Source organism: Porites lutea, chromosome 2, assembly GCF_958299795.1.
Source record: "Porites lutea chromosome 2, jaPorLute2.1, whole genome shotgun sequence".
Taxonomy (NCBI): domain Eukaryota; kingdom Metazoa; phylum Cnidaria; class Anthozoa; order Scleractinia; family Poritidae; genus Porites; species Porites lutea.
In genome coordinates, this window is record NC_133202.1 from 47612783 (window position 1) to 47626808 (window position 14026).

A 14026-nucleotide genomic window follows, 5' to 3' on the forward strand; every position below is an offset into this window, starting at 1 on the left:
TGAGGTTCGACTTAAATTTCAAGCCACCAAGAAAGGGGTTAATTGTCATATTTCCAGTGGGTACAGGAAGGATAACTAAACAAACATCCGTTATAGGTATACCTCTTAAATTACTCGATGCCAAAATAACGCGAAATGGCCCGAAAGAAGCGAAAAGAGCGTTAACTTTTCGACTAAACTTCAAACCCAAACCTAACACACACTAATATAACGCTATAATTATACATTGCTCCTAGCGAAGCTAGGCTATGCTGTTTTTATATCGTAAAGCTATATAGAGAATAATTTCTAATGATCGTATTCTTTTATTTACTGATCTGTAGAGAAAATTTACTCCGCACCTGGAACAGTTGTAATGGTGTAGGACGTCGAATCTTCTAAAACCGTCCCCATTGCTTCCTCTGTTGACAACAAAGAAACATAATTATTTTAATTTAGTTGACTACAAGAAAAGTGAACAAAAGAAAAGAATTATAGTATACTATCTATACAGATATATAACATTTCACCTGATCAGCAGTACTATTGGCAATAACCTGCGTTAATCTATAAAATCTCACTGCGTTTTTAAATACTGTGGCAGTGTGCACTGCTAAGATCTCCAAACCATGGGCCGTATTTTGCATATCGGCGAGCCCCGGAGAAAATAGTTAGTATTTATATGGCCAGCTGTATTCTAATTTTCCTCTTGCAAATTAAAGAATTAATATTATATTCCGAGGCCTTTGTACTGCTCAGTGACAAAATATAACTCGCACGACGGATATTGTCATAAACATCGGTCATATGAGACCAACCTGAATGAACTGTAATTTAAGTAAATGACAGTTATAGCTTACAAAACTATATTTGCAGCAGAAGTGAACAAAAATCGTCCAATTACTTTTCCTGTTTTAGATTATTTTCGTTTTCAGCTGAATAGTTTTGTGGTGAACCCGAAATCTGAACATCCGAAATGGTACGAATAGTAATACCCCTGTCGACACATTTCCGCGTCAAATATATATACACTGTAAAATTTTAACTTGAAATTCCTTCATTTTGCCCCTTTTTGTACAGTCTAATTTAAGGCAGCTGATTGCGTAAAGCATCCAAGATAAAAGCAAAACAATCCTCATGTTTTTCCTAACATATATTTTGCATCTCAGTAAAGACCAATAGATCGAAGACAAAGCGCGTCGAACTAAAGGCTGTGAATCCTAGCCAAGTCCATTCAAATAAATTCAGTTCGCCTCAAGTACAATGGTCCTCGTCCATGACATATAGAAAAGCAATTCTATGGCACGGTTAGTATAGGGCAAACATTGCCTTGTGACGTTTATTCCTGTATTGATTTCTAAACTACACACGAACTGAAAAGTTCGAATTAACCTAAAGTGACCTTTCGTTAAAATCAATTTGACTCTCCTATCAGGTTTCTATCGATCATTGCACTACTTCTCTTAGTGTCGGATAAAGATAATTTTCCCGTTAACCTAGATTTCGAACTTTTTCAGATATGTTAGAAGGGCGTAGTTTGCGGGCCTTTTGAGTCAATGTTAGAGACACGCTCAAGTGAACCACCACAAAGAACTTTCGTGATCAAACCGTGTTTTGCAGGAATTCAAAATTATGCAGCAAAATATCAAGATATTTGCGCCTTTTAACGTTTACACTTACCAATTTATTAAAGAATCACTAGATAAATCGTGTTGAGGTCATAACATTATAATTATGAGTCATTAACGGTTTTAAATCTCCGCTCTGCGCCGTAAATTAAACACCTAACTTGTTCGTCATGCTCTAATCATTTTAAAGCCACGGATTCTTGCTATTTTGCCTGCTGAGTTGATTAAACACAAGCTATGTGCAGCTTACTAAAATATTTAACCTACCTGGAGTATTAGCTCTCCCTATTTATCTAAATGCTTGAATTTTCGTTGCAGGAAATTAGCGCGCACGCGAGTTAGATTCCGTGTGTAAACAGTTGCCTCCGCCATCACGCGAAGAAAAACAAATGCTGCTTTAACTTGCTATTTTACTGTTCATATTTCTTCAAAGAAAACGAATCGATACGAATAATGCTTAAGCGTCGTCTGATAAGATAAAATTACAAGGTTCTTACCTTATCCCGAGTAAATACTCTACTACATTCAATCTAGAGACTGGCGCTTTCGTGTGCGTCTTGCGTGATGCTAACTGTGGTATTATGGGAATGGCGGGCATGAACAATTAATGTGTAACTAGCACTTGTTTTTTCGCGAAGGTATTTTATAATCTCGATATGGCTGGGCAGTCTGCATTGTTACGGTTGTCAATCCATGTGAATAATTTAGATGCTTATCTGGATAAGTCATACGTAGCTTGCGCGCGCGGTGTGAGCTACACGAGGAGCGTGTGCGGAATGCTGGATCGGGCGACAAGAGTGGACGGACGAGAGCAGGGGGTGATGGGAAACAATGAGAAAGGCCTCCCTAGCTATAATGTCTCCCATACAAAAGATGAAGGTTCTTGTCGATCATTACAGTACTTTTTAAGGTCGGATGAATATAATTTTGACCTTCAGATTGGAAGCGGTCGGATCGAAGCGGGTTTCCTGTTTCCGTCTCTGCCTTCGTTCCCGCACAGGCAACTTAATAATTAACTACGTATACAGTGGAACCTCGTTAATTCGATCACCGTTGGGTCATAAAATTCTGGTCGTAATCATGACGTGGTCGCATTAACGGGGTCTTAAAAATAATGAAATGACTAAGAGATTTTTACGCTTGGGTCGTAATAACGACCGAGGTGGGCTCTATTTGGTGTCTTTAGTCGTAGGCTATATACTTTATCCCACTCGAACTTATCAACACCAAAAGAGAATCCACACGTAGAGGCTCTTGTTACCAGGGTTGCTTATATACTTGGCCTCTTGCATTGGGATAGGAGTCTTACCATGCAGAATTTATCTGCGTTTCAAGTGCGCTGCTGATTTCTCGCTGTTGTGGCTCTCCTTCATTGATGGTATACTGGTGTTCGTAACCATCAAATACAATATAAACGAGCTGCAATTTTGGAAGAGATAAACATTTTTTTCCAGAAATGTTTGATATTAGCCGTAACTATAGGACTTTTTCAATTCACAAGATAACTTTCAGAACAAATTAAAGAAGCATAAGACTGGGAGTAAATTATGCCCAGTAGATATTATATTATTTGTTACAATATATTTACGCTGATAAACAGAAATTAATCCAGACAACACAGAAAAACGGGAAAAATGATGCAAGGGCTAGGTTATTCGCTGCGTACGGTTAGTCTTTTATGTACATGTACTCGATGTTTTAAGTAATACCTTGTTATCATTATACTTTCTCTAACGGGCATATCACTTTTTGTTTTGCTACTCAGTAGTACCACGTGTAGCATTTATTCTGTAATTCACATTTGTATTTTATATAGGTTTACTCACCTCTCTCCTTGTAGAGCGGTTTTCATTTGAGTGTCGAAAAGTAATTGGTTTTGCACTTTCTACACGATGCGATTGGCTTAAAAGATTCGCGCCACCTTTTCATCCAATCAGAAGTAAAACCAAAGCCAGTTGTGACGCGCTCGCATGCATTTTCCCGCGCTTTGCGTCAGCCACATGTAATTACTTCGAGTTTTGATTGGTTCAATGTATTGTCTGTGTCCTATGTGATTGGCCAGAGTAATTACTTTGGTTTTGGTTTTACGACACTCAAACGAAAACCACTCTAATGACCCTTTCTTGAAGTCGTTTAGAAGAGCAGGGGCTTCAAAAATAAGTCTTAAGGAAATAGTAAGGTGTGTAAATCACGCCCCTCTGAATATATGACCAGAACCAATGATTTTTCTTAATTTAGGTAACATTGTGACCAATTTTCGATAATAGCCTTGTTACGGTGTGTTGGATAAATATTCAACATTTTACATGTGTGCAATTGTTTGAAAAAACTCCATGACAGAATTCAAGTTTCTATTAGCATAAGGGGGAGGCATAAGGGTACCTGGAAAAAATGGCCGATTTCGCGAGGATGTCACACTGGCAAGTTAATTTAAAACGCCTTTACGTATTCCTTAGACATTGCCCTGGCTATAATTTTATGCTATTGAGAGAAATATAGCAGGGGGTGCAACGAAATTCATTTTCTAGGGCCTCTTTACATACTTAGCTCATAGACTACTCCTGACACGAGACAGGAACGCCGCTTGAACTCTTTCCATCTGCGATGCCTATAAGCGCATGAAGAAAAACCCCATCACCAACAGTGAAATACTGTCATGTGCTGGAATTCCCATATGCACTCCCTCCTCAGTCAACGCCACCTGACCAGACAGCTCAGGCATCTTCATCCTATGGGTGATAGACGCATCCCCAAGGAAATTCTATACGGACAACTGGGGACAGGAGTCAGGAAGGTCGAGCCCCCCGCTCTGCGGTTTAAGGACGCACGCCGACGTGACCTCAAAGCATGAGAAATTGATCCAAACAATTGGGAATATGCTCAGTGATCATGCCTGCTGGAGACGGACAATGAAAGAAGGTATTGAGAAGGCAGACGTGAAACGTCATCAGAAAGCTGAGGAGAAGCGCGCTCGCCACAAAACAGCTCCACTCTGTCCCCCACGCCCCCTCCTCCAACTTCACGTGCAGCTTGTGCAGTAGAGACTGCCACTCGCGCGTTGGCTTATAAAGCCACACAAGACGTTGCACCACTATGGATTGACAAGGGCGCACAAGCTTGTCTCTCGAGACTTCGCCTGACAACGACTAACCTTCAGCGGCCCACCTTCATTATGTGAAAGTTCAACTTAATAGAGCAAAGATGAAGGTGAAAGACTGGGCGACTTTGTAACATGAAAAAGTGGGTCATCAATGTTGGGAATCTGTAGTACATCGGAAGCAATCGAGGGCTGGCAGTGAAGTGATAATATCGCTCGGATCGACCTAGAATGTATAAAAGTCTAAGGATCAGCATAAACCTTTTTCCATCTTATAAACTTGCCAAATACGTGAAAGAGACTGGTCCTTTGAATAAGGGGATCAGTTTAATTTGGAAGTATGTAAACAGAGTGCGCAAACTTCGTCACGCCGATTCTGGCGGTGAAGGTCGAGTGTGTAAGCTGAAGGTAGGCACCCCGGCCCTTTTGACCAACATGAGCAAGCGGCATGAAATTACAGTCTACCAGAAGCTATTCACATTCTCACATTCACATTCTCACATTCATCTTATCAGATGACTTATTTTATTTCGTACTTTTTAAATCTACAACAAGTACTTGTAATAGTGCTTACACGTATAGTATAACTAATAATTCAAAGACCAAAAGCTATGTTTTCTATGTCCCGCCATTATCACAGTACGTAAGCATAGCAACATGTTAATAATATTATCGAATTAGGTTCACTGAAGAGAAGCAAAATTTATACAAGTGAAAAATCCTTCACATAATTATCATTATCAAACCTAAACTAAACCCAATACTAATTTCGCCTCCCAGGTAATTAAACGTGTTTACATTATAACATCAGAGAAGATTTACAATATCATTTAGATTTCCTTTCGAGATGATCGTTTAGAGTTAGAATTCTTTGTAATTCCCTATTAATACGAATTCGACTAATTGTGTGTTTTCACATGACGTCATGGCGGCCATATTTGTGTCCCAAAACAATGAAACGGCGGCCATGTTTGTTTCCCAAACCAATCCTGTGGGAGTTGAACTCTTTTCTTATGTAAACGCTTTCTTTTGTTCCAAAAATTTGCATATATGCTGGCCACGTGAGTGATAACACAGAATAGACCTAGCCCAGTCTATTTCGTAGGCTTTCTCTCTTGCCCCGTTGTCCGCGCGAAGTCTGCGGTGAATGAGAGGGCGAGTCTCTGTCGATGACGTCACAGTTCACAGTAGAGTCCAAGACTGACCGAGCCGCCCAGAAAGCCTAGGGACTAGGCTGGACCTAACCCACATTCCGCCCGAGTGAACACACACAATGAGACGCGATCGACATTTGGGTGGCTATTTTCATACAAATAACTGTATTTGTCATTTTAAGACTTGAGATGGTGCCTTTGTTTATAGGGATGCGGCAGAAGTCTATTTTCGAAACTGTTGGAAAACCTTGGTTTTCAAAGGAGTTATTTGTATTATTTGAGTTTAAAAAAAGTTTTACTGGAAAGGTAATTTTAAAAAGCTCAAATACCAACAACTTGCTTTTCTGATCGGTGAATTGTCGATCGGTTGTCCAATTTCATTTTTCAGCAAATTAAACGGAAATGACTCGCCAAAATCCTTATTTTATCATTATCCTTAGTTCGTAGCGATCAGCTGCCAAATATCAGGCAAATATTAAAGGACATTGTAGCTCTCCTTTTCTAGCCTATGAAAAATTCGAACTTTACCCGGTAAATAATTCGCTACCCAGCGACTTTATAACACCGAATTTTCAAGTGTTGTGTCGAAAATTTAGCAATAAATTTCCTTAAATGTTATACAATATGAACAATCACTAGAAATACTGAGTTTTTACTGATATTAAATATATATATACTTCCTATCATGTTTAACAATGAAACGATTATTCAATAATGCAGCCATACACAAGTTTAAAAACAGCAAGTAGAACAACAGCGACAACGGCAACGTCAAACACAGTTAAAATAACAACAACAACAACATGAATGACAACTAAACTAAATCCTTGCATAACACATGGCATCTTTTCTACAAGAGTAATTAGGAAATCTTCACCAGTAAAAGTACAGATCCACTGAAATTGCCCAAGAACACATTAGAAGAAAACTAAAAAATTGCGCTTAATCGTAAAATGATTAAAATGAAATGTACATTACGGGATGTACCAAAAAAAAGAACTAAGAACCCCAAAACATCCCTATAGACCTTGCCCGCATTCCGCTCAATTGAAAAAGAATGACGAAACGAGGTCGAGACCTAAGTAGACAGTTGCATAAAATCATTGTATTTTGCCACTCTAAGCTTCGAGTCGGTAGTTAGTGTGAAGGAAAACAGCACTTTTTTAACTCTCCGCATCGGCTATTTCTCGCAGCTCTCCGACTCCCCTATCTGAACGCCTGAAACTGGCTACGAATCGATTCCTTTGATCACAAGAATACAAGAACGGTCTATTAAGGATATACACATTCAAAGCAGTCACTTTGGCCAATCATAACAAGAGCTGACAATCAAAGGAACCAATCGCGGTCAAACGTGGGAAAAGCGCGTGTGCGCAAGCCACGCCTGGTTTTGATTCTGCTTCTGATAGGCTGAATGAGTACTGCGTGATCTTTTTAGCCAATCAGAACGACGCACGCATTACCTGCGGAATCGCGAAATTCAATTGGAAACTACCTTTAGAATAATCCTGGGGAGAAAAGCGTCGAAAAACAAACCGTATAAACGATTAAACTGTCAGACTAATCTCAAACTCATATTTGGTGCGTTTCTCTGACTTTTGAATCACAATCTGATAGCTGCAGTAGGTAACAACAGGGTGGCAAGCACAAGAAGTTTTACATAAAAAAGCTTAATAATTACTTCCTGGACTAACCCAATAAAAATTATTCACTGTATGAAATTAAGAGGTTGAATTATAATGTTCTGAAAAATAAAACCTCTTGCTAAAAACCACCACTAAAAAGCTAACAGAACATTTTCTGCACGGACATCAATGAATTCCCATCTAGTACGTGCTATTACAAATATCTTACTATATTCTTAATAAATAACAGCCAACAACTTACTTGGCTAAACTAAGTTGCAATATTATCATTATACATACTGCATACTAACCCAGTGTGCAAAGAAAGTAGTGTCTGATAGCCCAGGGCTAGTGGATTTTGCTATCGGGCTAGGGAATTTTGTTCTTAACTTGCCTGACGGGCAAGTGAAATTTTTTGAGGAATTCAAATTACAGGCTAGTTGAAATGATGTTTGGGCTAGTATGTGCTAGCTTTCGCTTGCCCGAATGGCGATCTTTAAAAATGACTTTCCTTGCACCCTGCTAACCCTCTTCTCATTGGCTAAAAGCCTAAAGTTAAGGGAATCAGAGTAACCTACAGACTAGTTAGGGATGGACCATTAGAAAAGTTATGGGGGGATGGGAATTTTTGAGCCACCGGGATTTTTTCGTCATCAAATTCCTTGTATGAATTTATTTTAGGCGATAGCATGAATATTTTTTTAGGGTTAATTGACGTGCATGAATTTTTTTCAATTTAATTTTCCATTGCACGAATACTTTTTTTGTACTCCCCCCCCCTCCCATAAGGTTTCTAATGGTCAGTCCCTTAGTTATCTGCTAGCAGATTTATTACTGACTAATCTGTAGGTTGCGCATGCAATGCTTGATTTTAAAGAGCAATGTCAAACTGTGTTACGTGTGACAGAGTGTGTTTTTCTTCGAAACAATGTATAATAAAACAATGTATTAGATTTGGTTTCTGTGATATCCAAAATAATCAAGGTCTCGGTAAGTGTTGTCAACCAAGACGAAGGCCAATGTTGATAACACCTACCTCAACCTTCATTTTACAGATATCACAAAAACCTTATCCAATAACTATTGTTTAAATACTTCAGTAAGATTCTAATACATTGCCTTATCTATACTTCCTGCTGTGGAGGTAGACGACTTTGGTCTTTTAGGACTGTTAAATGGACTCATTTTGATATCAGTTGAACTATCACTTAAGCTCAAATTTCTTTGCTTGTCATCTTTGTGTTTGATGTAGAACTTCCTCAGCATGTGCATCCGTTTCACAGGGTTGTCAGCTATGTAGCTGTTTTTCACAAACTGTGGAGCAGAACCTTTCAGCTTCATCTGAGTGACAATGGTGACTGTAGAGGACTCAGAGCCATCATCTACTGGCCGTATAATAGTGCCTGATAGGATGGTCTCAGCTCTTTGAATGGAAAGAAGAAACTGCATTATTAAGGTTGAATAAATAGCCCTCATATGCATGTTAATGTCACACAACAGCGTGCAAAGAAAGTAGTGTCCGATAGCCCGGGGCCAGTGGATTTTGCTATCGAGTTAGTAAATTCTCTTCTTAACTTGTCCGACGGGCAAGTGAACTTTTCTGAGAAATTCAAATTACAGAAGAACTGTGAAATCAATTCTGCTCATCAAAAAGTTTTTGGGGTTAGCCCCAGCTGGCCCGAATGGCAAGCTGTAAAAATAACTTTCTTTGCACCCTACACAAGCAAATTTCACCACCAACCATGTTTTGGAATTAAACAATTAGCAACTGTTAACCCATTGTAAATAAATCCCCCGGGCAGTAGAGTTGAAAAGAATACTTGCGCACAAAAACTGCAACTACAAAGAGTTGAAGTCAGTTGACAAACAAGGTTTGGTGGTGAAATTTTCTCGTCTGATGCAATCATCCTTAATATACAGATTATTACGCAAGTTGGTGGAAGCTGCTACACCCTGTCCTTCCAGAGTTCATTAATTAAAACATTCATGCTTATGTTGATTGATAGGTCTCCAGTTTCTCTTACATGTATGCAAGTACCAATAATAAATTAAGGTAGGTAGAGTATATTATAGACTACTAACTATTAATTATATCTAAATATTAATTAATTAAAAATGTCTTGAAAGGAGAATTTAATTTCTTGCACACCAAACATTCTGCTGCAGCCACCCCCACCCATTAAGCAAGTCCAAGTTACACACACTTTGGTTGCCATACCGAGTACAAAAACATTTGGAAGCTTCTGTTCTGCAGGGAAAGTTGGTCTGTATTTGGCAGTCAATTCTGCCAAACCGTAGTCACTGTGCTTTTATTAGTTGTATTTATGGTCTTTCTATAAAAGGTAAATGAGAGATAAATATTTGCTATCATGTTACTCGTCCCTTTTATCCTAGCTGTCTAGATAAAAAGAACTTTGAGATGTTGCATGGACCACCAAATGCAATTGTAATAGTCGAAAGTCGTCCATGTTGTGTTGCATAAAGTATCCTTTTTTTGTTCTGGCCACCAAGATTTTATATCTGGTGAGTGAGCATTCTACAATTTCAGTTTGCCAAAATGCGACTTTGAAAACCGGTGATCTAGCATGGACCACTTAAAAATTTATTTCTAGTGTATTATGTACCTAACAATTTTGGATGAATTGTGAGACTGCTGCATCAAAGGATGTTCTGTGCTGCGAAGCGCCAAGATGTAACACCGCTGGTCTGAGTCATAACGCTCTAAGGAAGCCAAGACAACGTCTCTGTTGGTGCAAAACAGTGGCATCTTCAGACGGCTGTTGAAAGAAAAAAACAATTAACACACAAGATAAATGCAAACAGATAATTTTGTGTAATTGGCTAGCTATTAAAATCTCTGCACCTATCCTCAAGAGAGGAAATGCAAAAAATTTAGAAAGAGAAAAAATGAAAAGTCGTGCAATACTTCGGTACCTCTTATTTATTATTAGTTTTATATGAAACATTAGTTAAAAGCAAAAAAAATAACATGCGATTTTTCAGACATCTGGCTACTCAAGTACATGTATTGAGTTCTAAAGCTGAAAATGACCTATATAAATTTAAAGTACACAATAGTAACCATGGTTTCATGAGCATAAATACAAAGATGATTAAAAAAAATAAATGTACTACCATATATATATTAAAGGAAAACCTGGAACAAGACATTAAAAACTTCTTACTTGTACACAACTTTAAAGTTCCCTATTCTGTCCAAGACATCAACAACAGTGGCAGTTTTGTCCCATTCCTGACGTAGCTTCCAGTCTGTCATAAGTTTGACCGCTAAGATAAAAAAAAAAAGCAACGTAAGTATAAGCACTTTATAAACATGGAAAATGAGTACGTAAAATATTGGCCATTCAAGCAGTTATAGCATTATGGTCGATTTGTAATCTAGAAGTCCCAGGTTCAGCTAATGCCATGACATAAACTAAAATTATTTAAATTTGTTCAAATTATGCATGATTATGAATGAGGTGCCAACTGGTTTAATGCTATTCACAGTTGGGTTACTTACTTAATTGTTATGTTTATTTGCATTACTTGTAAATCTATCCTTTTTTGTGGGCTACAATGTAAATTACTGGTCATGGTGGGAATTATGATCTAAAGTATAATCCCAACATAGTCTGGTTTACACTGATTTCATACTTTTTAATGGTTCCTGTTCATTACCATCAAGTATTAATTTATTAAATCACTTACCTTTCTGGAAAGGGACATCCTCTAGTCGAAGTACAGCCTTTGATATTAAAAATAGAAATATTGATAGAAAAATAATATTATAGAAATATTAACAAATATTAACAAATCAGTGACTGTGAGGAATGAACTAAGAGCAAGTTCTCAAAGTTCAGAGTAAATTTTTGGTCTCTGACAAATTAAAGGTTAGGATATGGCTTATTAAGAGGATTCTCGTTCAAATGTATTATCTTAATACAGTGTGTACACAGTAAAATGTTGAACTCTTTAAAATAAAAGTTGTTGAAAATACAAGTAATCTCAATGGCTAATTATTTTTTGAAAGAAAAAAACAATTTTCAGAAAACACAGAGCAGAAAAAGGAAATTCATGACATCAAACAAAAGGTTCTTACAAAGAAAAATGTAAATTTGTAAGGAAAAAGAACAAAATTTCCCGTCTTCCTGAAACCTAATTCTAGCCTGCAAATGCAGATGTATTTCCGGTCATATTTATGAGAAGCAATGACCGGAAAGTCTGCATAAATTTGCAGGCTAAACCCTTTCCTGAACATTAAGAAATTTTATTATGACAAAAAAATTCTTCTTCAAGGGTTAGCTACTGCATGGAAATTTAATTCACATCAGTTATTGACTATATAATCACCTTTGTTATCGGTGGATGACCATCTTCATTTGAATCTCTCCTCCAGACCTCTGCATCCTTGGTTTTCTTAACTCGAGACCACGCTCCTTCTACGCTCTCACTCTCTACTGAAAGCAGTCTCTCAATATCGTTTTCATGAATTGGGTTGGATGGCACATAAGGCTGAGGCTCATACAATATAGTTCGTTTAAGCGTACTGGAAACCATAACATCTACAAAGAGAATTTGATGAGTCAGCTTAATTGGGCATAGATGTCATAAGATTCTTTTATGTCACTTAAGTGGAATTTAATACTTACCTCTGAGATGCCGACAATTACGTCAGTCATCGGACAATGTGAAACTATATAAACCTTGCGCCATGTTTAACAACATACAGTCAAGGTGAAATGCTGCATAAACCTTTCTCCATCCTAAAACCTCAACTTTACATTAGTTATATCAGTTGAGCTTTTTCCTCTTGGGAGTATTCCAAAAGAAAATTTCCCACATCATTAACCACAAATTTAAATATAGAGTTGTTTCCCTCTCAATAATTATATTGTCAAGTGGGCCCATTGAACAAAAATTTTCTAAGTTAGGCCTCTTGGCCCTGCAGGGTTTTGTAGGGTTTTGCAAGGGAGATGTATCCAATATGTATCTCAATGGATCTAGTCGCAGTATGCCTTATATTAATGGAAAATATATATATCCTGGCTGCTCAGAGTAATTTTTTCTCTATTGACTGAGTTCATGGTATGGAGAAAATTTTCTAAAAAATGTATGAGAACATCTGGATTTCTTTGCTGTTCTTCTGGGCCAAGCTGAGCTAAGTTCTAGGAAAATTTAATCCCCCCCCCCCCCCTTCTCCTGCCCCGGTCAGGCTCACTATTACCTAGATGTGCTAATGTGCGCTAAAATCGAGTTTACTTCGGTCAAATGAGTTTGGAAGGGCCGTAGCACAACGTTTGAAATGAAGCCAAGATACTTAGGCGAGCGTTAATTAATTCTTTCGCATTAAGCCTCTCTAATTTCGCAACAGGGGCCTCGACAAAGTACGTACAATGAGCACGCAGTTTACACTAATCCCCCCATTTGTCGTCCTCCAACTTATTTGTTCGATTTCACGAAGACCGATTGCTCAAGATACTAGCTCTTTGCACGCTCTTTTCTAAGACCTCAATATTTCTTTCAACAGTTCATAATGAAATTATCAATAAAACTATAAAAAATTCAAAGCGACGGCGGCGGCGGAAGCCTAAACGGCTGAAAGTTTAAACAGTGATCATTTTACATGTCTCGATCAAATCGCGTTCAATGATATGCCCACAAACAAGCAACATACGCTTTTCTTTCGGCATTTTGTTCAGGCGCACAGAAACACAAAGCAAAATTTACAATAAATCTCCCTTTTTCCTAACATTTACTCTGCTTTATAAACACATTATCACGCCTTGTTGACATCGCTGTTTAGATTTCGGGAGAAACAGTTATGTGAGAGAAAACAACAAAAGTTATCGAAAAAATAACAAATTCTGTCAAATAAAAACGTACTTGATGTTCCCGCCTTAAAAAACTATTTTCAAATTCAATTAACGTGGTGGCTGTCAGTCCTATTTCATGTAAAAAATTGTTTAAAAATTAAGAATTCGACGAACAGGTAAGAAGAACGACCGCCATTGAAACGGGACACGAACGCAGCAAAACGCGGCGATATTGAACGAGAGCATTCGCGTTAACATAATATCCAACCCGATTTCTGAAAACTTTAAAACAAAACGTACCTGAGTCGCTTTCAGCCTTCATTTTGATCACAAAAACTGTTTCCTCCTCCTCAAAGACTCAAATTACTGCATGAGCGGACAAGTAAACAAGCCTCACGAGGTCCGGTAGTCGATGCAAACTATGACATCATAAATATTCATAGCTCCAGTGACATTTAAGTTATTTCAACAATTGATATAAATATTCTAATTATATTTCAACTCCTTTGTAACATCAAAACACTCAGTATTGCCTCGGTAAACTAAATATTTGCCACAAGGACATAGAACCTTTCCCGTAATATTTCGGAAAACCTATTTTGGATGCAGTATTCTTGTCGTTCTTTTGAATCTTATCTACCCAATTTATCATCATGGGGTGCTTTAATAAAAACATAGCGTGAACAAATATGCTTTACACGCGGACGAGTTTCTATCACACTAAGGA

The 14026-nt window shown here is 37.9% G+C and overlaps 2 protein-coding genes across 4 annotated transcripts in view; both read right to left on the minus strand.

Annotated features, from left to right (window-relative positions):
- LOC140928859 (lipoxygenase homology domain-containing protein 1-like) overlaps positions 1–2230 on the minus strand; it is a 39048-nt gene extending 36818 nt beyond the window's left edge. For all 3 annotated transcript variants that reach the window (XM_073378664.1, XM_073378665.1, XM_073378663.1), the window contains exons 1-2: positions 2105–2230; positions 342–401 (exon numbers count right to left, since the gene is read on the minus strand). In XM_073378664.1, coding sequence (XP_073234765.1) covers positions 342–393 — 52 coding nt within the window. In that variant the 5' untranslated portion in view covers positions 394–401; positions 2105–2230. The remainder of the gene's footprint in view (positions 1–341; positions 402–2104) is intronic.
- A 5028-nt stretch (positions 2231–7258) lies between these two features.
- LOC140928862 (uncharacterized) lies at positions 7259–13757 on the minus strand. The gene is made up of 6 exons (XM_073378667.1): positions 13600–13757; positions 11837–12048; positions 11195–11231; positions 10669–10771; positions 10108–10260; positions 7259–8906 (listed from the first exon to the last, which is right to left on the minus strand). The coding sequence occupies exons 1-6, from the start codon at positions 13619–13621 to the stop codon at positions 8591–8593; spliced, it is 843 nt and encodes a 280-aa protein (XP_073234768.1). The 5' UTR covers positions 13622–13757; the 3' UTR covers positions 7259–8590.
- Positions 13758–14026: the final 269 nt, after the last annotated feature.

Bases quoted from the DNA above. Each gene is read 5' to 3' on its own strand.
- LOC140928862 (XM_073378667.1), bottom strand. From the start codon at position 13,621: ATGAAGGCTGAAAGCGACTCAG. The intron at 10,261-10,668 runs GTAAGAAGTTTT...TTCTTTCAACAG, and splicing joins AACTTTAAAGTTGTGTACAA to CCGTCTGAAGATGCCACTGT. The intron at 8,907-10,107 runs GTACATAATACA...TTCCATTCAAAG, and splicing joins AATTCATCCAAAATTGTTAG to AGCTGAGACCATCCTATCAG.